The 25306-nt window shown below is 44.8% G+C and overlaps 1 protein-coding gene and 1 non-coding gene across 2 annotated transcripts in view; both read left to right on the top strand.

The window, feature by feature from the left end:
- The first annotated feature begins 2524 nt into the window (after positions 1-2524).
- On the top strand, positions 2525-2661 carry LOC134441974 (U11 spliceosomal RNA). Its single transcript, XR_010033256.1, has one exon. It is a non-coding gene; the product is annotated as a U11 spliceosomal RNA (small nuclear RNA).
- Positions 2662-2743: 82 nt separating this feature from the next.
- The window catches only part of gmeb1 (glucocorticoid modulatory element binding protein 1), a gene marked incomplete at its 3' end in the record, with an annotated part of 48118 nt that continues 25555 nt past the window's right edge, over positions 2744-25306 (top strand). Inside the window, exons 1-3 of the mRNA XM_063192350.1 lie at positions 2744-3130; positions 20927-21077; positions 22082-22134. Coding sequence (XP_063048420.1) covers positions 20944-21077; positions 22082-22134 — 187 coding nt within the window. The remainder of the gene's footprint in view (positions 3131-20926; positions 21078-22081; positions 22135-25306) is intronic.

Below are 25306 nucleotides of genomic sequence, written 5' to 3'. Positions count from 1 at the left end.
GGGCCCCTAGGCTACAGGTTGCTGTGGGCCCCCTGATTAAGATGGCCTGGGGCCCTAGGCTACAGGTTGCTGTGGGGCCCCCACAGGCCCAGATTAAGATGGCCTGGGGCCCTAGGCTACAGGTTGCTGTGGGGCCCCATAGGGCCGGATTAAGATGGCCTGGGGCCTCTAGGTAACAGGTTGCTGTGGGGCCCCCGGATTACGATGGCCTTGGGCCCCTAGGCTACAGGCTGCTGTGGGGCCCCATAGAGCTGGATTACGATGGCCTTGGGCCCCTAGGCTACAGGCTGCTGTGGGGCCCCATAGGGCCGGATTAAGATGGCCTGGGGCCCCTAGGTAACAGGTTGCTGTGGGGCCCCCGGATTAAGATGGCCTGGGCCCCTAGGCTACAGGTTGCTGTGGGGCCCCCACAGGCCCAGATTAAGATGGCCTGGGCCCCTAGGCTACAGGTTGCTGTGGGGCCCCCTGATTAAGATGGCCTGGGGCCCCTAGGCTACAGGTTGCTGTGGGCCCCCTGATTAAGATGGCCTGGGGCCCCTAGGCTACAGGTTGCTGTGGGCCCCTATAGGGCCCGATAAAGATGGCCTGGGGGCCCTAGGCTACATGTTGCTGTGGCCCCCTGATTAAGATGGCCTGGGGGCCCTAGGCTACATGTTGCTGTGGCCCCCCTGATTAAGATGGCCTGGGGGCCCTAGGCTACAGGTTGCTGTGGGCCCCCTGATTAAGATGGCCTGGGGGCCCTAGGCTGCAGGCTGCTGTGGGGCCCCCTGATTAAGATGGCCTGGGGCCCCTAGGCTACAGGTTGCTGTGGGGCCCCCTGATTAAGATGGCCTGGGGCCCCTAGGCTACAGGTCACCTGTGGCCCGCACCTAAAAAGACGTTATTGATGTGCGATACCTTCTTTTATTTCTAAATCACTGTTAAGCAGCCAGTGTCCACGACCACGTCCACCTATTGAAGGTCTCCTATTAAAACGTTCACCCCAAACAATAGTACACACCTTGACAAGTTACAACACAACTCCACCAAAAGCCCAGAAACGCACACAATTCCACACTTTACCCACATTACAACACTACACTTATCTTCTCTATCTTCTTCCTCTCCTTTTATTTTTATTTTTGGAGAGTTGATAACAAAAGACTTGGAAATATATTTTTTCTTTGGACATATTGGATTACACAATGCTCTTTGGATTTAATACCTTTTTGTGTTGGATTAATGAACATTTAATTAATGAAGATTTGAAAGTTTAAGGAACTGCCTCGTCTCATGCTTTTCACTTTTTTTCAAACATTGACTGATTCACTGACATTTTTTGCTGACGGTGTTTTGGGATTTAATATTTTTGTTAAATTGCAGTTCCCCCAATCACCACACCGTTACAATACAATATAATGTAATATTATATAATATAATATAATACAATACAATACAATACAATACAATACATTGCACAGCACAGAGTAGAGCCCTGTTCAGGCTGTGTGGCCGACTGCCTATAGCTACGCTGTGTGCTCCAGAGATGTGTGTATGCTCAGAGCTGTTTGCTCTGTGTATGCTATGTGTACAGCGCCCTCTTGTGTTATCCCAAAGAAACAACGGAATTGCACGGAGTAGGCCTATCTGTGGCTGGATCTCAAATGGCACACTTGTGCACTTCGGGCACTATGTTTCAGTGCGTAACTAATACGGCATACGCACTGAAACATGAACACTAAAGTGCACAAGTGCACCATTTGAGACACAGCCTGTGTCTGTTTCAATTAACTCTTCACTGAAACCAACACAAGTAGACAGCACGGCTGGAATGTCTTTCTAGTTGTGACCATCTCAACTTCAGATATCGACCAACTCAAGGTTTCAGACTTGAAGACTTTAAAACTAAGTAGCATGTATTCACTTGCCCTGATATAATATAATATAATATAATATAATATAATATAATATAATATAATATAATATAATATATTTTGTAGATCATTTCTTTTTGGCAACTTTATGATATATTGGTTCAACTCTCGTTCGTCACTACTTGGACCAGTCAGAAGCAGAACTGATCATTTAAAAGAGTCAAGATCCTCAACTCTCATTTCACACAAGAGGCAACTGGAATGAGAAAAAAAAGTATGTATTGTCTCTGTGCAAGTATGAAAGTCTCTGTGGCTTTGACAATCATTTTGGATGCAGAGACTGTTGTGGAGGACCTGAGGGGGTCTGATCCCTGCTGTCTTGGGCTTCTTGCCTGTGATGACCAATGAAAAACTCCAATAGTCCAAACCACGCCCATTCCCACAATGCTTTGCACCACCATAATAACATTCTCTCTTTAAATGTGTTAAATTCTGCAAATATAAAGTGAAAAATCGGGGACATTTACTAAATATGTTGTTTAGTTTGAACAAGATATTAATAATATGGAGTGGAATACACAGTTCTAGGGTGAAGATGCCTACACTTGCTGCCACCGTTATTGAGGCAAGCACGGCTGGGAGCTCGGGCACTGTTGCAATTACTAACACGTTAAAAGGGTATCTGCCATGACTGGCACAGGGAGAGCAGGGGCCAACCTGCTCACCCTGCGGAATCGACATCAAGAGATTTCGGATACATAATTTTTACCACCCGGGACTGCCGATGACCGACTGTCTTGGCGTCCCACATTCTTTTGTCCAACAATAAAACATGATACTAGTTCTTCATCATGGAGTAACTATACCTCCATGTTATCCGGAGGGTGCGGGCATGTAAACATGCATGAAAGGACAGTCACAACAACACACACAGTAGCAATATGCCTTCAAATAACGTTTTATAGACTGCTTGGGTTATCTTCGGGGCATGGAGGGCGAGTTTGTGTGCTGTCACGCCATCTCTTTCACAATGCATCACTGGACGCCGTTAGTTTACGCACAATTTGGAACAGCTGTACAGTTTGAGGGTGAATGTATTTTGTTTGTCGTCAATGCCAGCGTTTATAAGGGGGAATCTGGCGGCGAATTGCGGGATTTCGGTCCATGACTGCGACAGGGATGACTGTGAGCTTTACCAGGAAGTGTGTCAACTCTCGACTGCGCATGTTCTCAAGCTCCACAGAATGTAAGGATGTGTCCGACGGCCTTGTAAAAAGGTAGGAAAACAATACAATGCCGTGGTGTTTGTGGTGAAAGTGTACTGTGCCTGAGAGATTAACACGCTTCTCCTTCTCAACATGAGAATGGATGAAGGTTTGCCCTGCCCGTTGATAATACCTCGGACAGTCACGCACCCTTCTCTCGGAATGGCGAACGTCGTGTACGTGGTGCCGCACAGGGAGACGTCATTTTGAGGGGGAGTGAGAAATTGAAAATGCACCGACGGCCTTACGTTACGTTAACGTTAGTTTAGAAACAAGCGAAGGCACGTCGTCGGACGTTGTTGCCATCTACTTACTGATCTGTCTGTGGCGCAAATGGTGCATGCGGTGGATGTAGGCGCACACACGCAACCACGACAGGTCCCGCAAATACAGAGATGAAGCCGGGGTTTGCCATGCTAACATAGAATTAGCCGCTTAGCCACCCAGCTAATTCCATGGGTAACACAAGCTAACGTTTCTGTTTTGCTCACGACGGAAACTTGCTAGTTCTACCCACTTTGCCGACACGGGCTATTTCTCAAACTTTCAGAGTACCGCTTGGTTCCCCTTAATCCATATACGGTGGATACGTGTTGTTATGAAGGAGACAATAACAACAAATAGCTCACACACTGCACTTGATAGTCAGTGTAGCCTACAGGACCCGTCACCCAGCCTGAAGCTTTCCAAGCAGTTGCTTGTTATTTGTCAACGGTATTAAATTGCAGTGATATTGGGATGGATGTATGATGCTATTCATTCATTGTATGATCAAATGTGCGCATGTTTGCTGCTAAAAGATTATCCATAGCACTCTACTCTATTGCAACCCGAAATTATAACAGCAAGTGACATTCATTATGAGGTGATGGAACCCTCACTATGTTTGTCATAGTTTAGGTCTGCATTCAGCTAGAGGTGGAGTGTATGTAGATAGTGTACTTTATTGTCCCCAGGGGGAAATGTGTCTTGGGCTTCATCACTGCATAACATACAGTAGGCCTACTCACTCACGTACACATACAATAACACAGAGAACACAAGAAACATACACAACATAGAAAACATTAAAAAATAAAATAAAATAAAATAAAATACTGTGCCCTCCCTAGTAGCCTATTCATGGCATCTCTATCTGCCATTGAGCACTCTTGGGGACAAATGAGTTCTTATAGGCTATTTATTCAGTCTGCAGTTCAGTGTCCTGAAACACTACCAGAGGAGAGCAGTGTAAATGTATGATGTAGGACAGGGCTATTCAAATGGCGGCCCCGGGGCCAGGACAGGGCTATTCAAATGGCGGCCCTGGGGCCAGATGCGGCCCTTGGACGGCAAGGTTCTGGCCCCCCACGAGGTCAGACCAAAATGAAAACAAATAAGCTTATGTGTGCTATCAGTGTCTGTGCGCAATTTGCAATCACTAACACTTCAGGTTAGGGATACTTTTCCTATATGCACATGAGAGTGATATCTTATCTGAAATAGTCTCATAATAGACCATGAAGGCTACTAAGTACTAAGTGGAAATAGTCTCATAATAGACCATCAAGGCTACTAAGTACTAAGTGGAAATAGTCTCATAATAGACCATCAAGGCTACTAAGTCATGGAAAAGCTGTCTGGAAAGGTATCCACTTGTTTCGCACCCTCACTTGGGACATTGCATGCTGTTACATACATGCACCACTGTACATGCCTATTCCATGCTGTTACATACATGCACCACTGTACATGCCTATTCCATGCTGTTACATACATGCACCACTGTACATGCCTATTCCATGCTGTTACATACATGCACCACTGTACATGCCTATTCCATGCTGTTACATACATGCACCACTGTACATGCCTATTCCATGCTGTTACATACATGCACCACTGTACATGCCTATTCCATGCTGTTACATACATGCACCACTGTACATGCCTATTCCATGCTGTTACATACATGCACCACTGTACATGCCTATTCCATGCTGTTACATACATGCACCACTGTACATGCCTATTCCATGTTCGACCCCTTTACTGGGACCAATTTGAAAAACTGTCCCTCTGTGACGTTTAATTGAATCCCCCTGATGTTGGATGTGTGTGGGATCCTCTAATCTTCAGTGCCTCCCTTTTCTCGTAGAGGGACTGGATATATCCCTGGTCTTGGTGACCAACAATCACAGTGCAGTTTTAAGTAGACGCCCCATCTTGGCTTTTACCTGAACAGTCAGATTGCCATTAGGCTACCACATTTGCACACCATAGTCTACTGGATCACACTCTCTTAGATCATTTGAAAGAATTAAAACAGAATCCTATTGTTGACCATACAGCCTCAGCTAAAATAAAAACAGAAGCCTATTGTTGACACCATACAAAATAAGGTAATAAAACAGAAGCCTATTGTTGACACCATACAAAATAATGAATTAAAACAGAAGCCTATTGTTGACACCATACAGCCTCAGCCGTCTTAAAAAGTATGTTCACCTTCCAAAAACAAGAAAACTTCAATCTTGCACCCCCCCCCCCTTACCCAAACACGACTGAGTGCTGTAATAAAACTGACGTCAAATGTGTGCATTTGTATGCAACCATGTTTATTTAAGTTCTTTTTATTTGCTATTTGCTATTATAGCTTTGAGTTTGTTTTTCAATTGCACTGTACAGGTTGACTTAGATCAGGGGGGTCAACTCAAATCAACTGAGGGCCCAAATCTAAACCTGTATCAATATTTAATTTTCTAAAAATGGACAAAAAATGTGTATGCATGCACTTTATAGTACATGGGTTTCAAATTTTGGTTATAGTCTGACCGTGCGAACCCAACTCAACCTCTGATTGTTGGAAACCGCTGTCGGTCAAAAAATAAGCTCACGTGGTTGGCTGCCAGTGTCTTGCCCCTCCTCACAACATTGTGTTGATAAACACTGAGAACCCATGTATAGTCAGTTAAAATGTCAAACACACACTCTTTCCCATCATATATGATAGTTCAGATTAGGGATGCACGATGTGGAAAATTTCGGCCGATACCGATATCCGATATTGATATTGCGGTTTTGACCGATAACCGATATTAACCGATACAGATGTTTTTTGTTGTTGTTATTATTATTTTTTAAAGAGATGACAATGATGCAAACAAACTCAATTTTTGAATGTCCTCTTATTTCCAAAACCACTTTTTAACTCCCTGTGATAAAATTAGATAAAAAATAGAGACAAACTAGAAGACAAACAATGAAAGTCACCGTCAAGTCCAATCTTTTATAACCGTATCATATTTTAAAAAAAAACATCGGCGTTAACATCGGCCCAGTTTTACCCATCCGATGTGTTGAGAAATGTCACATATCGGCCGATATCGATACATCTGGCCGATACATCGTGCATCCCTAGTTCAGATGTAAGCTTACCTGCCCTGCACATATATTGCATCCCTAGTTCAGATGATACATCTGGCCGATACATCGTGCATCCCTAGTTCAGATGATACATCTGGCCGATACATCGTGCATCCCTAGTTCAGATGTACACCCTGCACATGGGTGGGAGACGTGACGCCTTGTTTTTCCGTAACATTGGTTAAAAACCTACAAAACTGTTATTTTCCTTTAAAAAACAAATGTCAATGAAAGAAGATGTGGTACATTATGTTTCATATTAGTCTTAGATGAGAAGAAACATTTTTGTTAAGATTTATGTAAAGGTTTATATGTCAAATTTCCTGCGGTGTGACTGTAACATTAATGAAACAATATATAATAATATATATATAAATTAACCAACAACACTTTGAATAATGTATGAAGCATTTGGCATGATTGCATAAATCTTAACTTTAGATTAAGATATGTGAATGCAGTGAATTCCCTGTGGTGTGACTCCATTTTCCTGCGGTGTGACATGCCTATGCTATGTGTTGATGCAGGACACATTTTCCCAAAAATGGCAAAAATAAGGTGAAATTCCACAGACCACTAAGTGCATTTTTTTCAATTTTTGTCCAATTTTTATCCATAATTTTTTTCAGGAATTTGAAAAAACTTTTTTTTTTTTTTTGCGTTACGCCCTTAAACGTCAACCACCCACATATATTGCATTCTGTTGCACATGACCGTGGCCTGCCTCAGGGCTCTACACTGCGAGCATTTTGATCGCATAACTTCTTAAAGGGACACTGTGTGATCGCATATGCCTCTTAAAGGGACACTGTGTGATCGCATATGCCTCTTAAAGGGACACTGTGTGATCGCATATGCCTCTTAAAGGGACACTGTGTGATCGCATATGCCTCTTAAAGGGACACTGTGTGATCGCATAACTTATGCCTCTTAAAGGGACACTGTGCGATCGCATATGCCTCTTAAAGGGACACTGTGCGATCGCATATGCCTCTTAAAGGGACACTGTGTGATCGCATATGCCTCTTAAAGGGACACTGTGTGATCGCATATGCCTCTTAAAGGGACACTGTGTGATCGCATATGCCTCTTAAAGGGACACTGTGTGATCGCATATGCCTCTTAAAGGGACACTGTGTGATCGCATATGCCTCTTAAAGGGACACTGTGTGATCGCATATGCCTCTTAAAGGGACACTGTGCGATCGCATATGCCTCTTAAAGGGACACTGTGTGATCGCATATGCCTCTTAAAGGGACACTGTGTGATCGCATATGCCTCTTAAAGGGACACTGTGTGATCGCATAACTTATGCCTCTTAAAGGGACACTGTGTGATCGCATAACTTATGCCTCTTAAAGGGACACTGTGTGATCGCATATGCCTCTTAAAGGGACACTGTGTGATCGCATAACTTATGCCTCTTAAAGGGACACTGTGTGATCGCATAACTTATGCCTCTTAAAGGGACACTGTGTGATCGCATAACTTATGCCTCTTAAAGGGACACTGTGTGATCGCATATGCCTCTTAAAGGGACACTGTGCGATCGCATATGCCTCTTAAAGGGACACTGTGTGATCGCATATGCCTCTTAAAGGGACACTGTGTGATCGCATATGCCTCTTAAAGGGACACTGTGTGATCGCATAACTTATGCCTCTTAAAGGGACACTGTGTGATCGCATAACTTATGCCTCTTAAAGGGACACTGTGTGATCGCATAACTTATGCCTCTTAAAGGGACACTGTGCGATCGCATATGCCTCTTAAAGGGACACTGTGCGATCGCATATGCCTCTTAAAGGGACACTGTGCGATCGCATATGCCTCTTAAAGGGACACTGTGCGATCGCATATGCCTCTTAAAGGGACACTGTGTGATCGCATATGCCTCTTAAAGGGACACTGTGTGATCGCATATGCCTCTTAAAGGGACACTGTGTGATCGCATAACTTATGCCTCTTAAAGGGACACTGTGTGATCGCATAACTTATGCCTCTTAAAGGGACACTGTGTGATCGCATAACTTATGCCTCTTAAAGGGACACTGTGTGATCGCATAACTTATGCCTCTTAAAGGGACACTGTGCGATCGCATATGCCTCTTAAAGGGACACTGTGCGATCGCATATGCCTCTTAAAGGGACACTGTGCGATCGCATATGCCTCTTAAAGGGACACTGTGTGATCGCATATGCCTCTTAAAGGGACACTGTGTGATCGCATATGCCTCTTAAAGGGACACTGTGTGATCGCATATGCCTCTTAAAGGGACACTGTGTGATCGCATATGCCTCTTAAAGGGACACTGTGCGATCGCATATGCCTCTTAAAGGGACACTGTGCGATCGCATATGCCTCTTAAAGGGACACTGTGTGATCGCATATGCCTCTTAAAGGGACACTGTGTGATCGCATATGCCTCTTAAAGGGACACTGTGTGATCGCATATGCCTCTTAAAGGGACACTGTGCGATCGCATATGCCTCTTAAAGGGACACTGTGCGATCGCATATGCCTCTTAAAGGGACACTGTGTGATCGCATATGCCTCTTAAAGGGACACTGTGTGATCGCATATGCCTCTTAAAGGGACACTGTGTGATCGCATATGCCTCTTAAAGGCACACTGTGTGATCGCATATGCCTCTTAAAGGGACACTGTGCGATCGCATATGCCTCTTAAAGGGACACTGTGTGATCGCATATGCCTCTTAAAGGGACACTGTGTGATCGCATATGCCTCTTAAAGGGACACTGTGTGATCGCATAACTTATGCCTCTTAAAGGGACACTGTGCGATCGCATATGCCTCTTAAAGGGACACTGTGCGATCGCATATGCCTCTTAAAGGGACACTGTGTGATCGCATATGCCTCTTAAAGGGACACTGTGTGATCGCATATGCCTCTTAAAGGGACACTGTGTGATCGCATAACTTATGCCTCTTAAAGGGACACTGTGTGATCGCATATGCCTCTTAAAGGGACACTGTGTGATCGCATAACTTATGCCTCTTAAAGGGACACTGTGTGATCGCATAACTTATGCCTCTTAAAGGGACACTGTGTGATCGCATAACTTATGCCTCTTAAAGGGACACTGTGTGATCGCATATGCCTCTTAAAGGGACACTGTGTGATCGCATATGCCTCTTAAAGGGACACTGTGTGATCGCATAACTTATGCCTCTTAAAGGGACACTGTGTGATCGCATAACTTATGCCTCTTAAAGGGACACTGTGTGATCGCATATGCCTCTTAAAGGGACACTGTGTGATCGCATAACTTATGCCTCTTAAAGGGACACTGTGTGATCGCATATGCCTCTTAAAGGGACACTGTGCGATCGCATATGCCTCTTAAAGGGACACTGTGTGATCGCATATGCCTCTTAAAGGGACACTGTGTGATCGCATATGCCTCTTAAAGGGACACTGTGTGATCGCATAACTTATGCCTCTTAAAGGGACACTGTGCGATCGCATATGCCTCTTAAAGGGACACTGTGCGATCGCATATGCCTCTTAAAGGGACACTGTGCGATCGCATATGCCTCTTAAAGGGACACTGTGTGATCGCATATGCCTCTTAAAGGGACACTGTGTGATCGCATATGCCTCTTAAAGGGACACTGTGTGATCGCATATGCCTCTTAAAGGGACACTGTGTGATCGCATATGCCTCTTAAAGGGACACTGTGCGATCGCATATGCCTCTTAAAGGGACACTGTGCGATCGCATATGCCTCTTAAAGGGACACTGTGCGATCGCATATGCCTCTTAAAGGGACACTGTGTGATCGCATATGCCTCTTAAAGGGACACTGTGCGATCGCATATGCCTCTTAAAGGGACACTGTGTGATCGCATATGCCTCTTAAAGGGACACTGTGTGATCGCATATGCCTCTTAAAGGGACACTGTGCGATCGCATATGCCTCTTAAAGGGACACTGTGTGATCGCATATGCCTCTTAAAGGGACACTGTGTGATCGCATATGCCTCTTAAAGGGACACTGTGTGATCGCATAACTTATGCCTCTTAAAGGGACACTGTGTGATCGCATAACTTATGCCTCTTAAAGGGACACTGTGTGATCGCATATGCCTCTTAAAGGGACACTGTGTGATCGCATATGCCTCTTAAAGGGACACTGTGTGATCGCATAACTTATGCCTCTTAAAGGGACACTGTGCGATCGCATATGCCTCTTAAAGGGACACTGTGCGATCGCATATGCCTCTTAAAGGGACACTGTGTGATCGCATATGCCTCTTAAAGGGACACTGTGTGATCGCATATGCCTCTTAAAGGGACAGTGGGTCTTTCTCAAATGCAAGGCCAGTGTCCTTCCAAGTGTATCAGCCTAATTAGGCATGCCCAGTGATTGGATACCCTTTATCAGTCATACCCAGTGATTGGATATTCTGTAGAGTTCACCAAAAAGTATCCAATCACTGGGCGTGACTAATTAGGCTGATACACTTGGAAGGACACTGGCCTTGCATTTGAGAAAGACCCGCTGTGTGATCGCATATGCCTCTTAAAGGGACACTGTGTGATCGCATATGCCTCTTAAAGGGACACTGTGTGATCGCATAACTTATGCCTCTTAAAGGGACACTGTGCGATCGCATATGCCTCTTAAAGGGACACTGTGCGATCGCATATGCCTCTTAAAGGGACACTGTGTGATCGCATATGCCTCTTAAAGGGACACTGTGTGATCGCATATGCCTCTTAAAGGGACACTGTGTGATCGCATAACTTATGCCTCTTAAAGGGACACTGTGCGATCGCATATGCCTCTTAAAGGGACACTGTGCGATCGCATATGCCTCTTAAAGGGACACTGTGCGATCGCATATGCCTCTTAAAGGGACACTGTGTGATCGCATATGCCTCTTAAAGGGACACTGTGTGATCGCATATGCCTCTTAAAGGGACACTGTGTGATCGCATATGCCTCTTAAAGGGACACTGTGCGATCGCATATGCCTCTTAAAGGGACACTGTGTGATCGCATATGCCTCTTAAAGGGACACTGTGCGATCGCATATGCCTCTTAAAGGGACACTGTGCGATCGCATATGCCTCTTAAAGGGACACTGTGTGATCGCATATGCCTCTTAAAGGGACACTGTGTGATCTCATATGCCTCTTAAAGGGACACTGTGTGATCGCATAACTTATGCCTCTTAAAGGGGTAGTCCGGTGTGAAATGGTTTACGTTGTGTCAATATGTGATGCTGAGCGCTGACGTTTGCCTCATACCTCGCATCCAAAGGTCCCCTGCATTCCGAAATCCGAGTGGTAGGCGGACCCCGCGAGCTAGGTGAAATGCAGCTTCTGTTGGGAGGTCGTGGCACCTGGGTTAGCCATGGGGCTAAATCTTTACTTTACACCCATTTACGAGGCTCAAAGTTGCAAAAATGTTGATCCCGTAGTGTCGGGTGGTTGTTGACATGTAAATCCAGGCACTGAGAAGTTTGATAGTGCACCGTTGTTTTAACTACAATTACGTTTTTGAAGGCTGCGCCTCGGAGGACTCTGCCGGGCGCCGCCATCTTTTTTTCTAGTCGCGTCGAAACAATAGGTCATGTGACACATCACGTGGTTATTGGACTGCAGTCGGAGACCGGCTAAAACTTCAGCTTCAGCGACAAAACACCCATTGTATATATAAAAAAAACAAACCAAACCTATAAGTACTGTAATATTTTGTCGCTGAAGCTGAAGCTGAAGTTTTAGACGGTCTCCGACTGCAGTCCAATAACCACGTGATGTGTCACATGACCTATTGTTTCGACGCGACTAGAAAAAAAGATGGCGGCGCCCGGCAGAGTCCTCCGAGGCGCAGCCTTCAAAAACGTAATTGTAGTTAAAACAACGGTGCACTATCAAACTTCTCAGTGCCTGGATTTACATGTCAACAACCACCCGACACTACGGGATCAACATTTTTGCAACTTTGAGCCTCGTAAATGGGTGTAAAGTAAAGATTTAGCTCCATGGCTAACCTAGGTGCCACGACCTCCCAACAGAAGCTGCATTTCACCTAGCTCGCGGGGTCCGCCTACCACTCGGATTTCGGAATGCAGGGGACCTTTGGATGCGAGGTATGAGGCAAACGTCAGCGCTCAGCATCACATATTGACACAACGTAAACCATTTCACACCGGACTACCCCTTTAAAGGGACACTGTGTGATCGCATAACTGATGCCTCTTAAAGGGACACTGTGTGATCGCATATGCCTCTTAACCTCTTAACGCAGAAGGCAATTTTGCTGAATTTGGAGACGTTTTGTGGACACAGCATTCAGCAGTAATTATATCAGGCTGTAGGTGTCACACATGGGTCCATGATGGCTTATTTTGAAGAATAGACATTGGCAAAGACAACCATTCACATGTAGCTGTTTATTTGTGTCAGAAAATGTCCTTTTCAGATGACCAAACAAAGAAAAAAATTGAAAAAATGGAAAAAACGCCTAGTACTTTTGTAGTTGTCCGTGTGTCCAAGGCTGAGGAGTAAACATCTAAGGTCACACTAATTTTTTTCTTGTTCTACATGGTCTTGGGAAGTACCAAACAAATTTTGAAGTGTATACATGAAATTAGACTGGTTTTATACAGCTATTTGTATTGGGTACAATAGGCGTCTCCAAAAAGGGCCCAGAACCTCTCCAACCTCTCCAAAATAAAAAGAAAGGCAACTTCCAAAAACTGTCATTTTGTGGTTCTTTTTTATGTTGTGACAACAAATAAATCCACTCTCTGCATTTTATGCGCATTATTTTCAATATTTCTGCACAGTGCTAGGCTAGGTTAGATTCTGTATTGTCCCATAGGAATATTTGTTCTCATCATGCAGATCATCATTAATTATATCATCTTGTACATGTCACACATGTGTCAATGAGGGCTTAAATTGAAGAATAGACATTGGCAAAGACAACCATTCACATGTAGCTGTTTATTTGTGTCAGAAAATGTCCTTTTCAGATGACCAAACAAAGAAAAATATGGAAAAAACGCCTAGTACTTTTGTAGTTGTCAGTGTGTCCAAGGCTGAGGAGTAAACATCTAAGGTCACATTATTTTTTTTTCTTGTTCTACATGGTCTTGGGAAGTACCAAACACATTTTGAAGTGTATACATGAAATTAGACTGGTTTTATACAGCTATTTGTATTGGGTACAATAGGCGTCTCCAAAAAGGGCACAGAACCTCTCCAACCTCTCCAAAATAAAAAGACATTGAACAAGACAACCATTCACATGTAATGTTTATTTGGGTCATAAAATATACATTTCAGAAGACCAAATTTTTAAAAAAAAGTAAAAAAAAAACAAAAAAAAACACACAACACCTAGTACTTTTGCAGTTGTCAGTGAGTCCAAGCTAAAGAAAGCAACTGTCCATACCAGAGCCCCGTTTGCCAGCACTATTACCTTCATACTTGTGCTGTTACCACCTCCTACGACGGGGACGTGGGGTTGGGTTTTAGGAGGCAAAAATGGAGAACTGAAACGGAACTGGAACAAAAAACTATTTACAACTATTTACAAAAAATGTGAGTCCCTCTCTCACTGTGCACCCTGCATGTCATGCCACTCTGTAAAGCACAGTCTGTCCACAATGATGCAGAGTGGCACCCTGCAAGACCTGCACATGTACATGGTCCTGTTCTTGCACAGAACACAACGCTTCCTTCCCGCACTTGCCTTCTGCCTGGCATCAGAAGACGGTGTCACAACAGTCACCGGGAAGCACCCCTGTGGCCTTTCCTCTGCAGACGAAGAGGATGCGGAGGGTGAAGCCCCACCACTGGCTTCAGCGGAAGCCTCTCCCGGTGCACGTGGCTGCTCCTGCCCCACATCAGCCAGCTCACAGCACAGCAGCTCCCTGTAGGCCTTCTGGGTGAGGGGCTTCTCCCTGCGGGCCACCGACATCTCCTTGTGGAGGAGGAAGCTGTTGACCACTGCGATGTCGACAAAGTGCAGGAACAGCTTGAAGTACCACCGTCTGGTCTTCTGGGAGACGGTGAAGTACTTTATCAACGCATCCGAGAGGTCCACCCCCCCCATGTGCTTGTTGTAGGCGAGGACCGGCTCCGGGATTGGGATGCGCTGCACGGACCAGACACCTGTGCGGGGATCCTTGACCCGCCGTGCACTTGTGTTCTGCGCATAGGCCTTGTGCATGGTGGAGCACATGGTGACATCACGGGTGTCCTTCCATTTCACGAAGAGCAGGGGTCCACTCCTTAGCCACCTCATGTCCCCCCGTGCAGCATTCCGTGGCAGGGCATTGGTTGTGGTGCGTGGGAAGCCAATCCTCGTCTCACGGATGGTGCCACAGGCGCTGAAGCCAATGCTGCGGAGGTGGAGGAACAGCTTGGCACTGGTGTAGAAGTTGTCTACATACACAGCGTAGCCAGTGCCAAGATAGGCCACACGCATGAGGTTCACCACAGAGTCAAAGCTCAGGCCCTGGCCAGATGGTGCCTTTGCTTTGCCCTCATATATGGCAAAATCACAAGTGTAGCCATTGGAGCTATCAGCCAAGACAAATAACTTGTAGCCCCACTTCGTTGGCTTGTCCTTCATATACATTTTCAAATGGATCCTCGACTTACTTGCGACCATCCTCTCGTCGACGGACACGTTCTTCCGAGGATGATAGTAGGTCTTGCAGGCAGTCAGCAGCTGGTCCAGCAGAGGCCTCAGGCGACACAGACCATCGTGGCCAGGTTGTCCCCGGAGCTGGTCATTAATGGCGTCGTCTGCAGGGTCGCTCATATGGAGAAGAGCTTTTATAGCATCATAGCGGTACCCTGCCATCACTGATTTTGGAAAGGCAAAGTTGTAGAGGCGCCCCTTCCTCCACATGTCCCGCGCTTCATGGGTCTTCACCAGGCCCTTGTATATGACGAGGCTGATGAAGTGCATGATTTCGTCCGGGACCACATCTCTCCACATCCGCTTGTAGCCTGCTGCCTTCCTCTTGGCTACATGGCGGTTGGTGTTGGTGCACAGGGTGCGCACAACTTCCTTGGAGAAGAACAACTGGAAGAGTTCAGTTGGAGTGTAGTCTTCCCGAGGGTCCAGCTGCACACCAGGTGTCCTCTTCGGCCTGAAGCGGAGTGGTGGAGGCTCCACATCCTCCTCTGTCTTGTAGTGCCACTGCTCCTCCTCCTCCTCCTCCTCCTCCTCCTCACCTGCAGGGCATGTGGATGGGGTGGGAGCTGTGTGGCGCGTGGGAGCTGTGCGGCGCGTGGGCGCTGTGCGGGGAGTGGGCGCTGTGCGGCGCGTGGGAGCTGTGTGGCAAGTGGGCGCTGTGTGGCAAGTGGGCGCTGTGTGGCGTGTCATCGCCCTGGTATGTCGCTGAGGTTGGCGCTGAGGTCTCCTTGCACTGGCTGATGGGGCTGGAGTGCAGGTCTTGCGTCCCACTGCTGGGGGAGCATGCAGCGATGAGGGCCCTTCCAAGGGGTCACTGGGGGGGGCTGGTGGTGACAGCGGGACAGGGCTGGCTCTCGCTGCTGGTGGTGACAGCGGGACATGGCTGGCCCGCACCTCAGCGCTGTAGGAACAAAAATGAATATTGTATTTTTTACTACAATATTATATTACATTACATTACATTATACTATATTATATTTACAATTTGTTGCATTTTCCACTAGTTATACATGTGTGTGTGTGTGTGTGTGTGTGTGTGTGTGTGTGTGTCATCAGCATATCATGAACCTAAAGTAACCTACTAAATATACACTGCACTGTACTGTATTGTATTGCACTGCACAATCTCTTTGTCAGCAGGTCAATTTACTCTTCACTGTAATTTCCATGCATACTACATGCAGGGGCGGAGTGGCCCACCTTTTCCCACCGGGAGAATTTTCCCCTTGGCGGCCCGCTTTTTAAAAAAAAACAAAAACAAAGCGAACAACATGGTTTCCTAACCAAAAAGACAAAAGCCACGAAATCTGCAGTCGTACTACATGTGAACATTAGTGTTGTCAAAATATCAACCTGAATTGGAGAATTTAGCCTACACCTTGATGAAATGCACAGCCAGTGGTGTAGTCGTAAAACGAAGTATTATACACACCCATTTCAAAATTTCAGGGATTACAGTATACCCACTTAAAATTGTTTGATCCATTATTTACAATAGCACAAATATATACATAGTACACATCAAAAAATGCTCAAATATACAGTATACCCACTTCAAAAAGTAGACTACACCACTGGAGCCATCATCACAGTCCAAAGCATTCATAGGCCTACTAGGTTAGGCTACATCACGCTACTGTTCCATGGAAATGTGCACTCCACTGTCATTTTGACAGTTTGAAATTGAAATATCGTTTAAGGAAGACAGGATTAGCATGGGCACAAAGTTTTGAGTGTGGGGATTTTTAGAAGAGTAGGCTTACAAAACATATAGTAGCCTATAGCTTACAAAAAGTCTGTCTACATTGTGCAATAAACCCACCATGCAGCAAATAAGCCAAACCTAGCTACTTCAAAGCACAACCATAAGTCAACAAAATGTATAACCAAACGGTGTAGGCCTACCTTAAAACGCTTTCTTCATCGCAGCAAATGTCTTTGCTTCTTGCAATTACATTTTAATCCACAGTTTAGGCTACACACCCAGCACTGCTCACATCAGAATTTGTGGTAATTATTTTGTTCCATTTCTTCAGACATTACATAGGCTACATCCTAAATGTGCCACATATAAATATATGTATGATATACATTATACTGTAAGGAGATATAGGCCTACCGCTAGTTCTAACAAACCAATGCCATCAAAACATGTACAACGTGTTTTCCTGCTTAGCTGCAGTTCACCTCCTTACCACTTGGTGGAGTCTGTTCGTAACCCAAGTCAATAACCACAGAACAAGTGAATCTGGAGTGGCAGACTGTAAACTGTAACAGTCATGTGGAAATCGGAAAATAAATAACAACTTACTAATATTTCCATTCCTTGGTAACCAATATAAATATCACAGGTTCTTGAAATACTGAAAACGAAACTATGTTACTAAGATCTAGTAAACATCCGCGATCTACGGTGTATGAACATTATCAGTAGAGAAGGGGTGTGGCCAAATTACTGTTTGACACCGTCACTGAGGTATTGCGGTCGGGTAGACGGTATATATAGTGGTGAGTCAATGACTTACAACTAAGTAGTGAATTGGAGTTAGTTAATCTTTGCTATATCGCACTAACACTTTGGGGCCGGCTGAGAACATAATGTGGTCAAGCACTGTGGGGCCGGCTGAGAACATAATGCGGCCGCTGAAATATATTTCGCGGCCGCGGCCCACCGGGACAAGTCCCCGATCTCCCGATGGCCACTCCGCGCCTGACTACATGTATATTTCATATACAAAGTAGGCCCTACACATTATACTGGACAGATTCTCATCAATAAATTGAGTTGAAGTTTGGACCTTACTTTGTACTCTTCAATATAATTTCACTGCATGCGACACGAGTATTTCTTACACAGTCCACAGTATTTCTAGGCATGTAAACAAATTGCTTCAAATGTTCTAAATCGCTATTATTGTACAAACTGATAAGAATAATTTCACTTACTTATCGAGGATGACATCAAAGCCATCCTCAAAGGCATCCTCCTCCGCGGAGTCGTAGCTGGCAGCCCCGGACCCCACATCACTTTCTTCTCCTTCCTCGGACTCCGAGGCGAACAGTGCGGCGTGCACCTCCGCAAGGCTGAGCACTTTCCTCCTTGCCATGACACAAAACGGTCACACTGTGGCAGTGTCAAACCACGCTAATAGCAAGCCGATGAAACGCAAATCGATGAAACGCCAAATGCAGAGCCGTGCGAGTCGTGAGAGCAGTGCGTCGTGGAAGCCGACACGAAAGCTAAAAAGCTCATTTTATGCAGGTGTTTTACGCACTTGATTACGCACCTGGCCTGAAAACAAATCGGCGGACCAATAGGGTGAAATGACCACTCAAACTTTTCATCAGAAAGTTTTCTATTGGTTTAGAAAGCCATACACAGCTGTTGTTTAGTCTACGTTGTCGTTTAGTCTAAAGTATCCAGGCATACATTTTTGTTTACAAAACTTTCGCTCGGGGCACACATGAAAGATGCCGACGGCAGTGAGAAATAGTTGGTTAAAAGCAAATAAAGACACTTTTATTTCATAGTGGACTTCTTCACGAGTTTGGCCATGTATGACATTGCGTGCAAAACCATGCAACAGTGACCAGGAAGTGTCGGCGAACACGCCATTGGATTTCTATGAGGAAAAAATACTGTTTTTCGTAATGAAGGGATTACGCATCTGTGCGATTTTCCTGGGCATTTCAACACAACCAAGACCACTTTCCAGACTACTGAAAGGTAAAGAATGCATTCGTGGCGTTATTTAAGCTCACTTTGTATATTTGACAAATTTCAAGACTGATGTTGATGGAGCACCGCGTTTCCCATGTAAAGTCAATGAAGATCGTTCAGCTAAGCTAACGTGGCTAGGTCCGCCCACCGATGACGTGGTGTGACGCGATTTTATCCGCGGTCAGCTCAGACATTGTAGAAGATAGGGGAGTGGATAAATCGATTGCACTTTGAACATGGATGGCATACACAAGCAGCAAACTTTACATGTGAGAATCCGTCCGCCGGCGGACGTTCTAAAATGGTATTCTTGTTAAGAGGTTAAAGGGACACTGTGTGATCGCATATGCCTCTTAAAGGGACACTGTGTGATCGCATGCCTCTTAAAGGGACACTGTGTGATCGCATATGCCTCTTAAAGGGACACTGTGTGATCGCATATGCCTCTTAAAGGGACACTGTGTGATCGCATGCCTCTTAAAGGGACACTGTGTGATCGCATATGCCTCTTAAAGGGACACTGTGTGATCGCATGCCTCTTAAAGGGACACTGTGTGATCGCATAACTGATGCCTCTTAAAGGGACACTGTGTGATCGCTTATGCCTCTTAAAGGGACACTGTGTGATCGCATAACTTATGCCTCTTAAAGGGACACTGTGTGATCGCTTATGCCTCTTAAAGGGACACTGTGTGATCGCATAACTGATGCCTCTTAAAGGGACACTGTGTGATCGCATAACTTATGCCTCTTAAAGGGACACTGTGTGATCGCATAACTTATGCCTCTTAAAGGGACACTGTGTGATCGCTTATGCCTCTTAAAGGGACACTGTGTGATCGCATAACTTATGCCTCTTAAAGGGACACTGTGTGATCGCATAACTTATGCCTCTTAAAGGGACACTGTGTGATCGCATATGCCTCTTAAAGGGACACTGTGTGATCGCATAACTTATGCCTCTTAAAGGGACACTGTGCGATCGCATATGCCTCTTAAAGGGACACTGTGCGATCGCATATGCCTCTTAAAGGGACACTGTGTGATCGCATATGCCTCTTAAAGGGACACTGTGCGATCGCATATGCCTCTTAAAGGGACACTGTGTGATCGCATATGCCTCTTAAAGGGACACTGTGTGAGATTTTTAGTTGTTTATTTCCAGAATTCATGCTGCCCATTCACTAATGTTACCTTTTTCATGAATACTTACCACCACCATCAAATTATAAGTATTCATTATGACTGGAAAAATTGCAGAGGGCAACTTGTGGATTAATGACCCTCTCCAGAGGGCAACTTGTGGATTAATGACCCTCTCCAGAGGGCAACTTGTGGATTCTGGCTCTTCAATTGATACTTGACGCTGGATCTCTTCCTTGGACTATGCAGAGTGACTTTGGCACCTTGGCACTTTAGATATTTTTCTTTATTGTTTTAATCTTGTGTGTGTGTGTTGTGATGTCATGGTGTCTTCTTCTGTATTCATGTACTTGACACCTTAATTAGTAAATTATAGTAAATTATACTCTACTCTTCACTCTACTCTACTCTACTCTACTCTACTCTACTCTACTCTACTCTACTCTACTCTACTCTACTCTACTCTACTCTACTGTACTGTACTCTACTCTACTCTACTACTCTACTCTACTACTCTACTCTACTGTACTGTACTCTACTACTCTACTCTACTCTACTCTACTCTACTACTCTACTCTTCTACTCTACTCTACTCTACTCTACTATACTCTACTGTACTGTACTCTACTGTACTCTACTCTACTGTACTGTACTCTACTCTACTGTACTGTACTCTACTCTACTTAGTCCTCTTACTCTCTACTCTACTTTACTCTACTCTACTCTACTCTACTCTACTCTACTGTACTCTACTCTACTCTACTCTACTCTACTCTACTCTACTACTCTACTCTACTCTACTCTACTCTACTCTACTCTACTCTTCTCTAATTACCATGGTTACAGTAATCAGCATCAGGACCATGGCGGAGACAGAGGTCACCGTGTCCATGGGCGACATGGTGGTCGTCAAGACAACGGAACAGGATGACGACGGAGAGTCCGACAGCAAGACGCAGGTTATCCTCCAGCTCCAGCCCATCACACACACACAGGGGTGAGGCACACACACACACACGCACGCACACGCACACGCACGCACACGCGCACACACACACACACACAGACACACACAGGGGCAATCAGATAGGCTATAGAAATATTGAAATACACTGGGTAGCCTATCTGAATGGCGCTCATATTTGCCTCTGTATTCCGTTGCGATAGGCTCACCACAGCTTTCACCTCGTGTTACAGGGTTATTTTCTTTCTTCCTGTGAGACAGTGACCTTCCTTTCTCACTGTTTTACGTTTTAAAGACTATGCGAATCTTGCGCTATTTATTTCTGGTGCTTATTACGCACTGGAAGACATGAAACTGGCAAAAAGCACACGCAAATACACGCACACATCCACACACGGGCACGCAGGCCCGCAAACACATTCACACACGGGCACGCAGGCGCATACAAGCACACATTCACACACGGGCACGCAGGCCCGCGAACACAGCACACATTCACACACGGGCACGCAGGCCCGCGAACACATTCACACACGGCACGCAGGCCCGCGAACACACATTCACACACGGGCACGCAGGCCCGCGAACACATTCACACACGGGCACGCAGGCCCGCGAACACAGCACACATTCACACACGGGCACGCAGGCCCGCGAACACATTCACACACGGGCACGCAGGCCCGCGAACACAGTGACTCTTAAATGTTTGAATGTTCCAGCGAGCTTGCAAGCATTGGACTTCTTCACTGACGTTCCTCATTGCATGGTCGCACTGTCGCGGGGAAGCGCGCCCTCGCTGGCAGGACTTTAACATCACCGTGACTTTGGGAATGGGAAATGTGGTGTTGAAGGGGCGGGAGTTATGTGTCGGGTGTAGTGTAATGTAGTGTAATGTATTGTAATGTAATGTAATTGTAGTGTATTGTAATGTAGCATAGTGTAATGTAATTGTAGTGTAGTGTATTGTAATGTAATTGTAGTGTAATGTGTAGTGTAATGTAATGTAATGTAATGTCATGTATTTCGTCTCCCAGATTGGGTGAAGATGGTGAAGCGGAAACAGCCGTGGTGGCAGTTGAAGCCCAGGGTGAGGAGAACACTACACTACCCAGCATGCACCATTATATGACTGTAGCGAAGGGGAGTAGAGTTGCCCAGCCGGGACTCGAACCCAGACCTTCTGGGGCAGTAAACTGGGGCTCTGACCACTACACCAGAGAGCCAGGCCACGCCCCCTGCAGCATATTTGCACTGTAGAGCAACCATAACCTAAACACGTCCAACATAACGTCTGGCCATTCAGTTAGAATAGTCAGCACACGTCTCTGGTTAGTTACAGAGAATGAAGAGATCCTATTTATTATTTATAGTCTCATCTCTGGTTAGTTACAGACCCACCAGCCCCACCCGAGTCTATAGGCTAGGTTGCCTGGGCCCACCCACACTGCACAATGGAGGCGGGCATATAGAAGTCTCACACCGTCATTGGGTGTCAATATAGTGTAATAACACACCGTTATTGAGATGGGGGGGGGGGGGGGCACTCTCAGTGTCCATGACCCAGAGTTATAAGGGTGTCTGCTGCAGTCCGCAGGGAAGGTTCACTCAGACTTCACTCTGGACTCATCAGTTTGGGCACTTTTTGTTTTTTGATTTTTTTTAGCTTATGACTGCCAGTTAGTCTGGGAGCCGTGGGGTTAAACCCAGATTTCTTTGATAAAGTTTTTTTTTTGCTATATCTGATAGATTTTAGGCAAGTCTTCAAGATTTCAGACGATGCCCGGTGATATCCCTTGAGCATTTCCAGATTTTGAGTCTTTATTGTCCCATAAATGCAAATTATGACAAAAAACTAAAGACACCTAATATTACTGTGAATAATGTTACAAAATGTACCAAATTGCTTATATTACCTGAAAAACATTCACGTTGGACTGCCTTAACACTGCCCTTATTGAAACAAACCCAATATGGGGTAATAATTAACCCTTTCATAACAGCAATCCCACAAATAAGGCGAGACACTGTAGGTGAATAGGGTATTTTTTTTAACTTGCAGATATCAATATGAAACTTAATCAGATGATTACTCGTATGAATTGGAGAAAAAAATGTATTACAAGTTTTCTATATTTTATGTTTAAATATGCTAATTAGGCTATTATCTAATTAAATATGCACTAATTTGCATATATTTTGATGCAATGAATCTGACCACCTGGAAATGCCAGCTTCAAAAGTCCTTTTTTATTTTGTTAATATCGTACAAGAATATTTACTGTGGTTAATTGTGGCTATCTCCTTTTGTTATCCAGGTACAGAGAAAATACTGCTAATAACCTTAAAAAATGCGATTTCGGCCTATTTTTATGCATTTAGTTATATAAATCAGGTCATGAATGACAAATCAAGAAATGCCTCAGTAAAAACATTCACAACATTGCTTAGAATTAGGGTTGTGCCGATAGACGATATCATCGTCCATCGGCGATGGACAGCTGGCATCACGATGGACGCAAACCATCGTGATGCCAAGGAATCTTGTACTTGTGTATTTTTGAAGCCGCTGCTATTGTAATCATTACGGTACTTCACATCAAATTTAGCTGACACATTACCGTAAAATCCGTAGTAGTAGCAGCGGTTTTCAAGACAGGTTGTGAACACAAGCCCCAAGCAGAGTGAATTATATAACTACGAAAAAACCCCACAATGGAATTAAAAAAAAAAAAACTTGTGAACTAAGCCAGACTATTGTTTGCTGCAGATGTATGTAAGTAGGCCTGAGTGATATCGTTCATTTATTTCTGTGACCTAAGTTGTTGACTACAAAGGGGAGTCTTTACGCATTACCTAGCTGGCTCCTCCGGAGTAACATGACGATAAGCAACACGTTCGGCAATTGCGACCGTTTAACATTTCATGTTTAACGGTTCACCTCAAAATGTTTAATCGCTATTCGCGGTGGAGATGTCTTGTGAAGCAGCCACTCAAGAGTGTACACTTCTGATAAGCCCACTGTCAATAAGGTGAGCAAGCGGTTCCATGTCCGCCCACGTCTTCATGGCTTCACCGCCAGAACTACTTGTAGAACTATCCATTGATGAGGAAAAAAGTCTCGATATGACCTAAAACAAAACATTCCGTATTCTAGTGCTAGGAATTGACAAAGTCGGGGCTAAAATCCACTGCAAAGCATCTCGAGAGGGCACGCAATCACGCATGGGTTCTCATCTCTTTCCCATTTAGTTTTCTGGTGCGAGAGGGGCTAAAGTTATAGCCTACTAGCCTGTGCAAAAACGCAGCGCATAGGTCGTCTTAAAATAGTTACAGATAAATAACTCACAGATGTAACACATTTATTGACAAGTCTCCCAAAAACGCCACGCAATGAACTGTTGGTAAAGTAGCAAGCTCTGGGCTTGCAGGTGACACGGGAGGAGAGACGAGAAGGGCGAGGGGGAGGGGTCAGCGGGGGATCTCTGCATCTCAGCGACCATCTCTGTTACAAAGCAGCTGAGCAAGGACGCTAAACGTTTAAAAAAAAATCCCCCCAGAATGTAATAATATTAATATATTTAACTTACTCTTAAATTAAATAGAATTAAATAATAACGTAGCTGAAGATGAATAATACAAATAAATCCAAAATATATCATAATATTTTTTTAAATTATTAAATATTTAAATTATTAAATATATAGATTTGATTTTATTTTTTTTAACAAAAGAGACCGGCGGCCCACGGTGTCATGTTGACGGCCCTCGGCCAGGGCGGTTCTAAGGGGTGGCAGGGGGTGGCATTTGCCAGAAATATGATATGCCAGCCCAGGAGCTCCCTCAGATATAATAGACTCAAGCCCCGGAAAAAACGCGTAATAGCGAACGAAATCGCTAATAGCGGTTCAACAAAACATCGTTTTCCCCACACACACTCTTTGATGCATGTTTGTATAGACATCATGGCTGTGAACTGGCACATGTGGGGTACCATTCGAAAGCTTACATTCTCCTCTTTCCAGTGGTATGCATGATATTCAGTTGCCATGTACATTACGACAACACTAACACATAGAAGCAGATGTGTGCTTTTATAGGCCTATCCTGAGGAAGACAAAGTCTCAGAGACAATGCACTGTATTTCATTCTTTTGGTTTTCCTTTTCCAAATTGAATGTGTACCAATGAAGATTTGTAAGTATATGCCTATGCTCTATAGTCCATGTGATAAATATATAGATTTGTTATGATAGGCTAAAT

The sequence above is a fragment of the Engraulis encrasicolus genome, unplaced genomic scaffold (assembly GCF_034702125.1).
Source record: "Engraulis encrasicolus isolate BLACKSEA-1 unplaced genomic scaffold, IST_EnEncr_1.0 scaffold_103_np1212, whole genome shotgun sequence".
NCBI classification, from domain to species: Eukaryota; Metazoa; Chordata; class Actinopteri; order Clupeiformes; family Engraulidae; genus Engraulis; species Engraulis encrasicolus.
This window is presented reverse-complemented; position numbering and strand designations above follow the sequence as displayed.